Source organism: Anarhichas minor, unplaced genomic scaffold (assembly GCF_050575085.1).
Source record: "Anarhichas minor isolate MPS153535 unplaced genomic scaffold, ASM5057508v1 ptg000025l, whole genome shotgun sequence".
Taxonomy (NCBI): Eukaryota; Metazoa; Chordata; class Actinopteri; order Perciformes; family Anarhichadidae; genus Anarhichas; species Anarhichas minor.
This window is the reverse complement of record NW_027466471.1, coordinates 9606889-9621280: the sequence shown is the minus strand read 5'-3', so window position 1 is coordinate 9621280 and position 14392 is coordinate 9606889. Positions and strand designations below refer to the sequence as shown.

General features: G+C 40.6%; 1 protein-coding gene across 1 annotated transcript in view; it reads right to left on the bottom strand.

Annotated features, from left to right (window-relative positions):
• Positions 1 to 10744, bottom strand: part of ntrk2a (neurotrophic tyrosine kinase, receptor, type 2a) — a 75279-nt gene extending 64535 nt beyond the window's left edge. Inside the window, exons 1-5 of the mRNA XM_076099583.1 lie at positions 10491 to 10744; positions 6421 to 6495; positions 4755 to 4826; positions 4199 to 4267; positions 3254 to 3402 (exon numbers count right to left, since the gene is read on the bottom strand). Coding sequence (XP_075955698.1) covers positions 3254 to 3402; positions 4199 to 4267; positions 4755 to 4826; positions 6421 to 6495; positions 10491 to 10744 — 619 coding nt within the window. The remainder of the gene's footprint in view (positions 1 to 3253; positions 3403 to 4198; positions 4268 to 4754; positions 4827 to 6420; positions 6496 to 10490) is intronic.
• Between the last annotated feature and the right edge of the window lie 3648 nt (positions 10745 to 14392).

Here is a 14392-nt window from a genome sequence, read left to right as displayed (position 1 = left end):
TTGTGTCTTGTTGTTAAATTCCTTGTTATCTAATAAGTAGGTGAGTCCTATAGGAAATTCACACATGTGAAAGCATCTGCTGCCCACAGACACAGAAGCCATCTGGCCTTTTTGGTCGGACTTTACTGGCATATTACAGCTCGAGTCTGTGGCCTGCATTTGTGTTTCATATATGCAGCTGTAAGAGCACACTACACAAAAGGAAGGAGCAGAGAGATACAGAATGTTTGACACATGGACAGATTTGCAAGTATACTAGATACACTGTACAGTATATCAATGCATAAGAAAAGGAGGCGGAAGTAAGAGAAGGAAGCATGAGAGCAGAGGAAATGTCTTTAAGAATAATCAAAAGAAAAAAGGATGAGAAAGGGACATGAAACGTGATAGACAGTCATTCCAGCCAAACAAATAGACAGAAAGACAGAGAGGGAGGGAGACAGATGAATCCAGAGGGCACCAGTGCTGTGATGTGACCAGCAGAGGTCTGGTAATCCATCTGCTGGATGTCATTTCCACGGCACATTTCCTCTGAACGACTGGTTTCAAATAAAGCTGTTATATATCTTTAGATCATTTAACAAAAATCAGATTAAGCCACATACGTGTAAAGTGTAATGAGTATGATGGTAGAAAAAAGCTTACATTTCTTGACATTAACGTTGACATTAACGTTTTTTTAATTTATTGTTTTAATCATTGTATCAACAAAGAACTGACTGGGAGTGTTTATACTACCTGCAGCTGTTTGAACCCCAAACAGTCCACCTACATTGGACTGCGGTAATAGTGAAGTTTTGTTTGGGTCAGCAGTGGGAACAGCATGTGTTTGCCAGCCTTTCAGAGTGGAGCTCCAGCAGTGAACAGTCCACAGAGAGAAACAGGCAGAGAGACATATGCGGGTGGCCTGAGAGATCAGTGTCAGCCCGAGGGCATCGTTGGGCACTTCCTCTGCTTTGTGCCTTCCTCATATGTCATTCAGAAATGTTCAGACAGACAGAGGGACAGACAGTCATACATGCCACCGACCGAGAGATGGAAAATGAGTAATAAAGAGGAGGAAAGACAGCCTGAGAGAGGGGGAGGCAGGAGATAGGGAGAAAAAGGGCAGCAGTTGGGACTTTTGGTGCATCACTGTTAGCCCTGGGGCATCATCTGACACCCCTGCACCACCAGGTCCTCCTCCTCATATGTCACACTGCCAGGGGGTCCCCTGCCCACCTCTCCAGGGACCCTGCTGTAACTGTGCTAATGCCAAAAATAACCTTCACTAATGGAAGGGAGGCAGAGGGGACGGATCAATAGGAGTTATCAATGACATTGTTAGCTGCCTGCATGCTAACTTATTGCTTGTGTCCTATGCTATGAGCTATTTTTGACCAGATGACAAAAATACTTTCAGATCCATGTTGTTATTAGAGAGAACATTTGATGATTGCATTTCAACTGATGCCTATTAAGCTTTTCTGACTTATTACTTATTGTATGTTTTCTAAATTAAAATCTTTTATATTCTCGCTTTACAGTAACATACGGGATCTGACTGAACTTATTGCCCCGAAGGCTGGAACTATCTGCGTTTCATTGGCTTGCTCAAGCTCTAAATTATTACTAAATGACACTGTTTGTTTTGGACCTTTGTTTTGGACAGTCTGATGGCTCAAGGTGAAATCTGACTCTGTTCATGAAAAGAGGAGAGTCCAAAATAGAGAGATTCATGACAAACTAAGGGAGGAAGACTAAAGCATCAATTTACTGCTGACATTTATACAGTCAAGCTTGATAAACACTCCCATAAGCAAGTACATAAAAGGATTGTGGTCTGTGGAAGTCTGTCTGGGAGTGACGGTAAGCGTGCTGCTTAACTTGACATTGTAAATAACTGTATGCACTGCTACTGGAAATAGAATTTTCTGGTTTGTAAACACATTATTCCTTAAGAGAATAATAAATATTGTTTATTTGCAACTTAAACAAAGATGCAACATATTCTCATTAAGTTTTCGCAATTGAATCTGAAGGAAATGTCTTTTATTGCTCGTAAAAAGGTGATTATTGCTGTTGCAGTTGAGTATTGCAGCTTTCCTTGGGTCCAGAAAGAATTCCTTCACTAACGACCGAAACATGATGATTCAGAGAAAAAGGAAATTAAATCTGCTGCAGGTCCCTGGTGCCATAGGACACAGTGCAGATGGTCTTTATAACACTTCATTTTATTGTCATACATGCAGCGATATTTCTCCACTCAGCGTCTGTGTGTTGGTTCACACAAACGCTCCCTCTCGATAAAACATCTTCCTGCTTCTTTAATGTTCTGTACAGTGACCTTTCTACATCTACGAGCAAATGATGTCTGGTTATGACTGTAACTATAGTCTAGAAGATGACATAACCTCTCACACAGTGCAAAGAAACACTACTCTGTAGGTCACATATGTCGCGCTCGTCCAACTGTCGGCTAATCTATACATCATATGAGAAAACTCCCTACAGCACACAGATAACGTCAGCCTGTTTGGTGTCGGCGGCCTTTTAACGACACCCCGCAGAAACCCAACTACATTTTTAAGCCCTCTATAAAAGCAGGGCTCTATGAAGTGTGTGTGCATGCAAGCGTTCATTTGGACATTTGTTTGCTTGCTCATGTGTAAGACATTGTAGCTCGTTGCACTGCGCGGTGTCGAGAGAAATTACAATATACAGGCTAAGCAGAGTACTGCGTAAGTGAAATACAGTGTGTGCAGCATCCTCACTGTAGCCTGTTGAAGTTGACATATACCAGCTGCTGCTGATTACTGCCATGGCTGTAGTTATTGCATGGATTATATTCTTTCACAGCTATTCTCATAGGTTTTACAGTAACAACAAACTGTTTCCAGTTGTTCATTCCCCACACTCCTCCTGTGAGAACCAACCAAACACTTAGCACACCTGCAAGAACAAGTTCTAAACAGTATATATCCTGCACTCAAACACAAACACGTTTATGCAGACACATACATGAAAACAGATGTGCCAGACACATGCAAAACATATGAGAGAACGCATAATCAAAATAAAGATTTGGGAAAATCCTTCTACAGGAAACCATTAGGATTACTGTTTTCCTCCAGGTACTTCAACATTTTGCACTCTGCTACAGCCTGTGAATGTCTTTTCCAGCTTGTTACTCAGTGTGTGTGTGTGTGTGTGTGTGTGTGTGTGTGTGTGTGTGTGTGTGTGTGTGTGTGTGTGTGTGTGTGTGTGTCCTCACCACAGTTAGGTAGTATCAGTCTGGACAGCAGCTTGCGTCTTCCTCCATCCTCAATGCAGCGCAGCTCCTGAGTGTCTGCTTCCTCTCCTAACCACAGCTTGATCCACATGTTCTCACAAGAGCAATGCAGAGGGTTCCCTGTCAGGATCCTACACACACACACACACACACACACACACACAAAGTCAAGAATCGTCGAGAACAGCGAGTAGTAAATTTGAAATGACAAAGCAATAGCTCAATTGAATTGTGCTAGTGTCAAAGTGACTTAAAGGAATAGTTCAACATTTAGAGAAATGTGCATATTTTCTGCAATAAACAGATATAACTTATGTCTGTTTGTTAGATATGAAGCTTCCAACAGCAGCAAGTTAGCTCAGCTTTGCGTAAATACTGGAAACCGGGTGAAATAGTTGGCTCTGTTAAAAGAACAACGAACAAACTAAACAGAATCCACCAACAAGCACGTCTAAAGCTCACTGATTAACATATTAAATATTATTTGTGTAAATGTCTTTTTTACTCTTCTGTTCATAGTAGCGATTAAACAAGGTGGTGCTGTTTAGTTTAGTTAACTATGGAGAGAGCCAGGCTAGCTGGTGGAGCAAGTTTGCTTTTATCGATATGGTGTCATAGCCAATCACACATTTACAACGCTGTGGGGGTTAATTGCATCTTGCCCACTTCAGCTAATCTCAGTCTTCACCCTGTTGCCATCTAAAACTAAATAATGATAATAATATTTTTCTGGCTCCAGGAAATCTCAAGATTGCAGGCAGCTGTATCCCATCAGATATATATAGGTGACATCACAGATCCAATAGTTTATCTACATACTGTGATGATAAATGGGAGGTAAACCACAGAAAGAGAGCCAGGAACCGATCAACTGACAGACAGACACAGAGATGGGCAGACTGATAGAGAAGGCTGAACTGAACTCACAGATAAGACATGTTGAGGTGTTTGAATATCCTCCAGGACAGCGATGACAGGTTGTTATCTTTCAGATTCCTGGAAATGAAGTTGAACATCAGGGAAGGAGATTTGCGTTTGTAGAACCACATCAAAATATTAGATTGCTGTTTCAGAAACTAACAACTCATTTTACATGCACCAATGATCCTGAATTATTTTTGTCATTAAAATTAATTGGTGCATTTGATCAATATAATAGGTACCAAACTTTAATCATGTTGATCGTTTATAAATCCTGTTCAGTCGGAACCTGATCCTGTCACAGTTTGTTTCTTTTCTTCCTGTTTAACTTTATTTTGATAATATCACAAATACATTTTCACCTTTGGATATTCATTTCCTGTTCATCATTTTCAACAATGAATAATCCGACAAATTAATGAAATTGAAACATAGCTGTACATTTTAAAAGATGAGACATTTTTAACAGGTTCGTCTTCAACAAAGTCAAACAACTCACTCACTAAAAGTGATAAATAAATCTGCACTGTGGCTGTCAAGTCAATCGAAAGCATGGACTCACAGGTACTGTATCTTGATGTTGTTTTGAAAGGCCAGCTTCGATACGTATGTTAGCCTGCTGTTGGTCACCGTTCTGACACAAAAACAAATACAACAGCGTCATTGCCGTCGCCGTCATGAATAAAACGATTATTAATTATTAATTATTAATAAGAACTGCAACATCAGCAACAGCGAAAACAGGATTTCAGGTTCCCGATCAATTTAGAACAGTGGATTTTCTAACAGGTCATGCAGTAGGATACACACAGGAAACCCAAATTCTGCTCTTATTATTGCCTTATCACTAATCCTAAATGTAGCATCTGAATACCGACATAGGCAGATATTAGCATCGTTATATAAGTGTAGGTCAATGGTGTGTGGTTATAACTGTGAAAGAGACAAAAAGAGTTTTTTGTTCACATTGAAATAAACCAATTATCAGTCGATTTGGTTAGCTGACCTTAAGACTAATGATGCCAACAAAAGCTCTCCATCTGAAGATAATGTACATCTTATGGATACATTTGGGATTCATTTATTATTTGTGTCACATGGACTTATGAGACACCATGAAATACTGCTGCATTGGTGAAACATTTTTCACAGATGAACATATTTAACATAACAAACAAAGTGTTATTTCTCCAGTGAACCTGCCGGAACCCGAACGTAAAAGTAATACTAAATTGAGGTTTGTACCAAACATCAACAGATCATCTTTCAGGAACAATTTAAGCATTGAATACAACACTGTAATCTGTTTTGAGAAATACAAAAATGAATGAATCATACAAAACAATGATTTCACCCCACTAATCCATAAATTTACCAGATGTCTCAATAGAAAGCTTCTTTCTACAAGAGTCAGGTGCCTTCAATATCCCTACACACTGTCCATTACTCAGCACTGGTAAAACCAGATGCAGACATCACCATCTGATATGAAAGAGTTGGTCTGGCAGATGTTTTGAAACTGATTCATCTCATCTGACATTAGCACAGATTTTCATTTCCCCATTTTTAACACATGACACACCAATATGTTACTGTCAAAACATCAAGAGTATCTTATTTGTATCAAGACAGAGTGTGACTGTGTGTAAAGTATTCCTGTATGGGACTGTTGTCTGCGATTGTGGCTCAAACACAGCGCTCGTTCTGTTCCCACTGGGTCTGACCACAATTAAAAGCATGCACTTGCAATAACTTGCTTACTAATCGGTCTACCAAATGGAATATTGGCTGGGGAAATTAGGTAGTGTCCACGTTATACTGTAAGAAAGTGCTGCTTGGTAGACAATTCAATTTTTTAGATTAAGAAATAAAATGAGACACAGATGCGTAGCAAAACACAGTAAATACAAAATCATGCGATTAACCAAACAGACTGCCTTAACCACAGCAGGAGAATCATCAGTAAAGGCAAAGGATTATAACAAGCCAAATAAGTCAAATGTAGGGAAATTGTTCTTCATTCTGCCCTAAAATGCTGCATTTATATTGGGCCCTACGATTGTGTATAACAGGAACATGTGATGTGTGATGACAGCCACAGAATATCAAAATATGTAACATAAAAACACAGTATGTAATCATTTATTAGCAAATGTGCTTATTGACAATGTATATTTGCTTTGGGCCAAAGTGTTTGTCTTGTTACTATAAGCCATAAAGAAACTTACAGGTTCCTGAGATTCTTGTAGTAGTGCAGGTCTTTGTCGTTGATGGAGGAGAAGCTGCCCTGGTTGGCGATGTAACTGTCAGGGAATACAAGTGTGTCAGCAGGCTCATTTGTTAACGGAGGGAGGCATAAACAGGAGCATTTCAACAAGACAAAAGGACATAACAAGCCCATATAATTAGAGTTCAAAGTTAAAAAATGAACTGCGGCTGATCAATGGCACACGAGGGGAACTGGTAGTTTGTAAAAGTTGAGAAACAGGCACAACTCTCCTCCCTTTTTCCCTCAGCTGCACTGGAGGAAGGCACTTGACCCGTTCAAGGGCAAACAGAAGATGATTGTGGGAAACTCCCTCGTGTGAATGAGTAAAACTGTGAGAACGGATTCTGAAAAACAATATGTGTACTTTTCAAATGTCACAGCTCTGGGTCCACATGTCTGAGGACATTTAGAGATAAAGAAAACCAGGGTAATGTCCCCTACAGAGGGAACATGCTACCGTCACAGCAGAAAAACCTTCAGTCTCACTGTTGCACGCATTGTTTAGCTAAATCACAAGGTCATTGAATAATCTTTTCATGTGGTCAGACTGGGAACAAAAAAAACATCTCTAATTAGATGCATTGATTTCCAAGATCATTACCTGGCGGTAGTGAAGGGCCTTCAATCTAAGATTTGTTTTTGTTGATGATTATTTGATACGATATGCTGTATTTTACCTCTCCCAAGTCTCTAAATCAGAGGTCTTTAACCTGCAGGAGGTACTGCAGGGGGCCTGTGAAATTTTTGGTTGATAAGACAATTACATTTTTTTTTTTTTATGTAATTTATTTTTTCTCTAAACATGAATCTGTCCATTATTTTAAGAGTTCAGTATTGTATGCAAGATAACAGGTATCTTTATGCATGGCAGTGGCACTAATAGGCCATTACTCATTTTTGTTTCCATATTTATGTTTAAAATGAAAACATCAATTTGAATAGCTTGTGTGCATGATTATCATGCAATTGACAATGTTGATATTGGCATTGGTATCAGCTGAAAAGGTATGTTTATGAATGGCAGTGGCACGGCCACCCTACTCACTGTACCTTGCACATGTTTAAAATAAAAACATGAATATATGAACCTGTGTATTATTTGAATAGCTTAGTATTGAATGCACAATAAAGAGGTATACACTGTACTAGGCCCATTTAATATAAAACACAATTTTATACAATATATATAGTCCCCTGCTCTAAATTATTACCAAAATAATTACATTTTTGTCACTGCATGACGATGGATACATGAGAATTGAAAACACAACACCTAACCCTAAAACATTTAATAGGGGTGTCCTGGTGGCCTATTGGGCTCCAAGATGCTGTACCACACCACACTAATTACAACGTCCCCGCTTCGAGTCTGGCAGGAGACTTTTGATGCTCGTCACCTCTCCTCTCTGTCTCCCCTCATTTCCTGTCAAACCTCCGCCGTCACTATCGCATAATGTAAAAAAAAAAAAAAGCCTGGAAAAAAGGAAGTTGAAAAAATAGTGATAACATTTGATATGTGCCTTCAATAATTGAAGAAGCTGACCCAGAATGTCAGCATTTTTACAGTGCACACTGATGAATTAAACACATTCTTTGAAAAGGAGCATCTTCAACACACTCTTGGATAAAATGACTTTCACGGAAGAGTCGAATTGCCTTACTATAACAACTAAATTAAATTCTGACTAAATGTTTGTCAGGCACAAAATGTATTTGTAATCTACAATAAATCGCCAATTACAGCTTCAACAGTAGCAGCAAAGTATCTCTAAATCAGCCATAAAGTCAAAGGCAGACAGGCAATGTTCCAGTTCAAGTAAGACTGCTGAATAATAATGCCAATCCCAAATAGAGTGCTGTAGGGAGGGCGTATTTTTGTAGGCCAACCACGGAAGTTAGCATCGCACTGGTTCCCTCGAAAAAAAGCCAATGGGATTTTTCCATTTTTTTTTTTTGGACACAAGTATATGATACTTGCATGTTTTGTTCAGCGAGACAATCTTCACAAATGAGCCCCAATTTTATGATTTATGTCACGGGAAAATGCAATCGCCAGAAGTAAATAGCTAGCATTAGTCTATGTACGAACTATATCACTGTCGCATGAGCGCATGTATAAACAACAAGGCTGTGAAGGCAGACTATTTTTCTTGATGGCATTTTGTCATTTAGCCACTTGTTAGCAACCGCCTATTTTAAGACAAATAAAAGCTTAAAAATCCACGAGAGGGGTATAGAGATGTATTTTATATCGTAGAACAAAATTAAATCTCTGAAGCTTTAGTTAACCACGGATCTTATTGCAGGCATCGAACCAAAAGCACATTCAAAAAACCCATTGACTTCCAGACGTGGATACCGGAAGTGCAAAATTGCTAACTCATTTCTGGGTTTTAGGACTCAATCCTGCAGCACTCTCTACAAAGAGCGTGCGCATATACTGTTTATCCATCACTGGTTTTTCATCAGGTTTGATGTACAATTCACTTCATGTTTGTCTTAGTATGCAGGAAGGAGTTATGAGTTGAGTTTTTACACTAGGTGTCCATCTGCACTTAATGAACTATGATTGCCTGTGGATGAGTATTGTGATACATTTCCTCATTATTAAAGGTATTATCTATGAAACAACTTCCTTTGTTGTTTGTATTGTGTTAATAGTTATGAAAGAGCCAACACCCCTCCCAAAAAAGAGTGAATATTGATCTATATCATTCAGCACCTCCTAATGTGTGTCTATACTGAAGGATTTTAGCAGATGGGATTATGATTTGTTTGACTCACCTTTTATACCAAACACGTCCATACAAGAGAGATGACACATCAACACAAACCGCTGTGTGTGAGTTTTCACATCCATTTAGGAATTCACACTGACATTGAAAGCCAATTGTATTCTGTGTGGGCAGATGTTACAAAATAAGGATGTATATAACCAATTAACACAGGCAGAGAATGCGATAACTTATATTTCCATGTTTTGTGTTGTTTTTGGCAAGGTCGTTCTGGAATTAGATGGGCATCAGTAATTTGTCTGTTTACATTAGACAAGCACTAGATGAATGAATTCACCAGACTGCTGGCTCATTGAAACATCGCCCAAGGCTTCTCCCAAGTTCATCTCTGACAAGTCGTTATCAACAAGGCCGTTTATTGTTGCCAAGAAATATATTGCTGCAATTCAATATTTCAATCTCCTCTTTTAATTGCTCTCGGATATAAATTCTGGATTTATTTCTATGACGTTTTATGAAAAGAGGGTCCAGTAGCCTATACATTTCAAATGCACACTGAGATGCTGCATGTATTATCAGCCAGCGTTCCGAGGAGGAGGGTCCAGTCTTCAAATACAAGCCAAATGTTGACTCGACTAGAAAAATGTTTCCTTTTTTTTTTTTTCTTGAACATCGATTTTTCTCAGCTTCTGTGGTTCATTTAAATACACTCATAAGCCATCTTGGGAAGTGTCTGTACAAATATTTGGACGGTGGTGTCTTGTGTGCGTGTCTCGTTTTACACACACACGTAGGCACATGCACGCGCCCCCACACAGATAGGGCTTTGTCTAAGATAAAGTCTATAAACCTCAACTGCTTTTTTTTTCTTTTTTTTGAGCTAATTCCACGCCAGCGATGACAGGTATGATATGATGATATGATGGCAATGAGTCTGTTATGCAGTGTAGGTTACACATGATGCGTGTCTCAGCCGAACCCGTGCCGAATAAATGAATATGTCTTAGATTTATATCCAAACTGGCAAATCTGTAAATTCGCTTTAGATTCATACATGAGATTAAGATTAAGTGCAAAAAAAAAAAATCTGGACCGGTTCTGGCTCTTCCCTTGTGGACCGTGTCAGTCAGCTCCAGACACAACTATGATAGTTAGAGGACATGGCATTCCTTTATTTGGAAAGTGTTGGAAAATACAGCCAAACTTGATAAAAGCGGGATGAATATGAAAAGGACCACTTATGAATCCGACATGTCCCTTCTAAATCTGACGTTTATGAGAGAGACACACTCACATGTCGGTGATGTTCTCCATCTCTGCCTCGCTCTGCAGGACGGGGAAAGCATTGATACCCCGCTCCGGATCCACGCAGGAGATCCTGGTGCTGCTGCAAGAACAAGAGGGCGGGCATGCCTCCGCGGACAGCCACGGATCTCCAGAGCTCACTGACACCCCGATAACCCCAACCCACCACCACCAGCACCGCCACGACCCAGACCCTCTGCCCGGTGAAGAGAGAGCCCCGCTCCCGTGTCTCCAGGCGCTCATCTCGGGTGCCAACTTCAGCTAATAGGCTCGCTGAACAGCCCCCACTGCCCGGCCCAGGTTGGCTGGGTTCAGTCCCGGTTCAGCCAATCAAGGAGAGGAGAAATTAAGCAAAATCCGATGTCTGGGGTGGATGCAGGCGGCGCGGCTAGAAAAACATCTGTCGTGACTATGCGATGACAGAAACGAAAAAAGAACCGGAGAGTGTGCCGTCCCTTTCCTGTGTCTCCTCCAGAATCCCCGTCAGTCCGCTAGTCAGTCAAAATCACACTGCCACACTGACGGGTGTGTGCCAAGGAGGATCTCTCTCTCTCTCTCTCTCTCTCTCTCGCTCTCTCTCTCTCTCGGTCGCTCGCTCTCTCAGCTGCTCAGCTGACACGCACCGACCGGAGCCCCCTCGACACAATGTTCTCTGTGTGTGAATGATTCTCGATAGAGGGAGAGAGGGGGAGAGAGAGACTGGTGCTGGTACTGGTTGTGTGGGTGGACTACGGAGCAAATGTCAGTTCAGGACGGGATAGCCGTGCTGTGCTCACCGCTGTTCCCGCGCGGGGATGAAGGCTGGTATGAGGAGAGAAGGACGCGTACCAGCACCAAAGCATATCATGCTTATATTGCGATACCGTATCGATCCCCTTTAGTGAAATGATGGAGGTTTCTTGCTAAGGGCACTGTAGCCAGGCGTTTTGCTGAACTTGTGTTTTTCTGGTCATCAACCGTTAAGCATCTGTTTAAACTTTTGCGCAGTCAGGGGTGAGGGTTCCTTTCGGACTTTGTGACAGGCTTCACCGGCCTTGCCTTGAGTTGTGAACAGAGAGTCCTTGGCTAACAGAGCGAGAGAGTCTGGGGAGAGGTCAGGTTGAAAAGGTTTCTATGTTAATGTATCTATAGCTGGCTTGAGATGATGTGCGTAAATAAGATATAAGGAGCTATCAATTAACCAGCTCTAATTGTCCTAAGAATTATTAATCATCATTATCATCTTGTTGGTATGCTGGGTGTTTCATAAGTGCACCTGTGTGCAGTTAATCAGTGGAAAACAAAGCTGTCTGGAGGAGGTCTTATTTTGAATTTAGGTAGTCCTTCGAAGTGCCGTCGCATTTACAGTCTTATACATTGGAATAAGAAAACAGCATGCTATTTCATATTAAACAGCGTGTGTTAGCATATATAATTGCCCTACGGGCCTTTTTTAATAGCAGCTGAGCTGATGGGTTCTTCCAAAATACCCAGGACAAGAGGTGGATGTAATGTCTAAAACGTCACATGAGAGAGAATGAGAGAAAGAGGGACCAATCACCAATCATCAAGTGTTTAGCTGGCATGTACTAGGCCAAGCGTCACCTTATTAAATCATTCGGCCATATTTCATAATCATACGAGGCTCCCAGCCAAACCAGACCTGAATCAATAATCTGTTGTCTCAGAGTGGAGGCTATACGGCTGCATGCCAGTCACTCTGCCGCTGTAGATCTCCCACGGTTGCCCACTGCTGGGTGCATTTCTAACAAAAGAGTAGATCTGTCTTTTCACGCTGTACAGCCTTTGAAGAACAGAGCGGAGCCTCTTCTTCTCCTCAATCTTTCACCTTGTATGTGAGAGACAGAAAATGACAGCATATCTGCCTGTGAGCAGCAACAGCCCCAACACATCACAGCTGTGAGGAGTCCTCTCCTCTCCTCTTTTCTCCTCTCCAATACCCTGTCCCCAGCTCTAAAATGACGTTTGTGCTGACGCACGGGCAGAGCTGCTGAATAGAGGAGTTTAATTATGGAGCCCTGCCTGTGTCTGAACCAATCTGGTGGATGCCTCCCTCAGAAATCAGGGTGTACGCATTCAGCACCGAACAGTGTGGGCGTACCAATTAAAACATCTCACAAACTGAATATTCCAATTACTCTCACGTAACCTTTTAAATTTGACAGAGGTTGTAACCTGTGTTAAAGGTCTTTGACTTTTTAAACATGCAATCACCCTCGTGAACCATCTGTCATTTACAGACAAAGCATCAGTCAGGATGGGTTATATCCAACACTGTGAGCATATTATAGTGTGCCATGCATATTTAGCTTCTCGTGTTTTTTATTTATACTGTACATACATACAATGGATGCATTGCTGTCACTGACGAGATTCAAATATGGTAATGTGTCCATACTGAGAATTTATTTTCTTCTTTTTTTATTTTTGTTTACTGGCTTAGCAACCAAAGTCCATTGTTTATTGTCATGTATATCTGGAGTTAGACAACGTTTTAATGATTGTCATATGTGGACGGGTTTGTACAACGTCAGCATCTGCATACATAAACGATGGCTCCTCAAAAATCACAGCACCAGACCCTTCCCTGTTTCCTGTAAGAGTCAATCATCTATATGGAGCAGCTCAAGAATTTGTTACTGGATGAAAACAGATCACAATTACTATCTGAGATGAACAATATTATCACTACAAATGGATTAGTTGCATCACATTCAACGTTTGTTGCATCACAATCTACTTTTGTTGGATCATAGCAGCATCAAATTAGCAAATACTGTGTTTATTAATAGTACTTGATTCAGGTTCACACAAGGTAAAGAAAAAGAAAAGATTTTCTTTTTCAAGTTCAAACATTTATTGAATACTTTTGTAATTTATTCATGTGGGCCCCTAAAAATACACAAAGGAGCTTATATCCTGCTTTATCCCAAGGCTATGAGTAACAGAGAGATGGGGTCATGATTGGGACACAAGACATCCTGAGTAGATACAAGTATGTGCAGAAAACACATTAGCTCTTCTAGTGGTGTAACGGATCATTGTCGATCCGTGATCAGTACGAATCCCCCTCACGGTTCGGCAAGCGTGTGAACTAATTACACAGTTTAACGTTAACAATCCAAGTGTGAAATAAAGTTTTACTGACCATCGTTATCCGCAAATATTCACTACAATATGCAATCAGGACTTTGGTATTTATGCTTTTCTAGTCCCCGATCTCTTATAATGTTACATTGTAAACAACCAATCCGTATTTAAATTGACAGGAGAGGTAATAACGATGGCAGCACTGCTAACGGCCAACGAACGAAGGTTACATTCACTTACCTTATGATGCGTTCAGGCTCTGTTCATTGAAAATGAGTATCGGGCAAAGGTATTATAACGTATCATGATGTGTTTCCTATGTAATCTCGTAAACTGTAGTGTTGGTGAGAAACTTGAAATAAATTACTATAACAAAGTAAAGGATAACATTTAGAATCTTTGGTGGTTTACACTGACGTCAGAGCAGTTTAAATGATTTTTTGGATGGTGGCAAAAAAATAATACTACTTTGGAGCCTTGTAGACCGGCTGCTATAATCAAACAACAAAGGGATCTGTATCTGCCAATATGGATCATCAATCATCTGCAATTAGTGTCGGCGGCAAAGAAATTTGATTAGGGATCTCTAAAAGTCATATTTCCTCCCTTTTTTTCTTTTGTCCTGATCTGTGATCTGATCTGTGACTCTGATACGTGATACGGTCCGAACCGTGAGTTTTATGATCCGTTGCACCGCTATCTTCCACTGTGCAGTGTTTTTCCTCCTTTTCTAGCTCTGAGGGCTTTTGGCACATTGCGTATGAATAAACAAACCTCAGTTGAAAGGAACCACTTCCATGC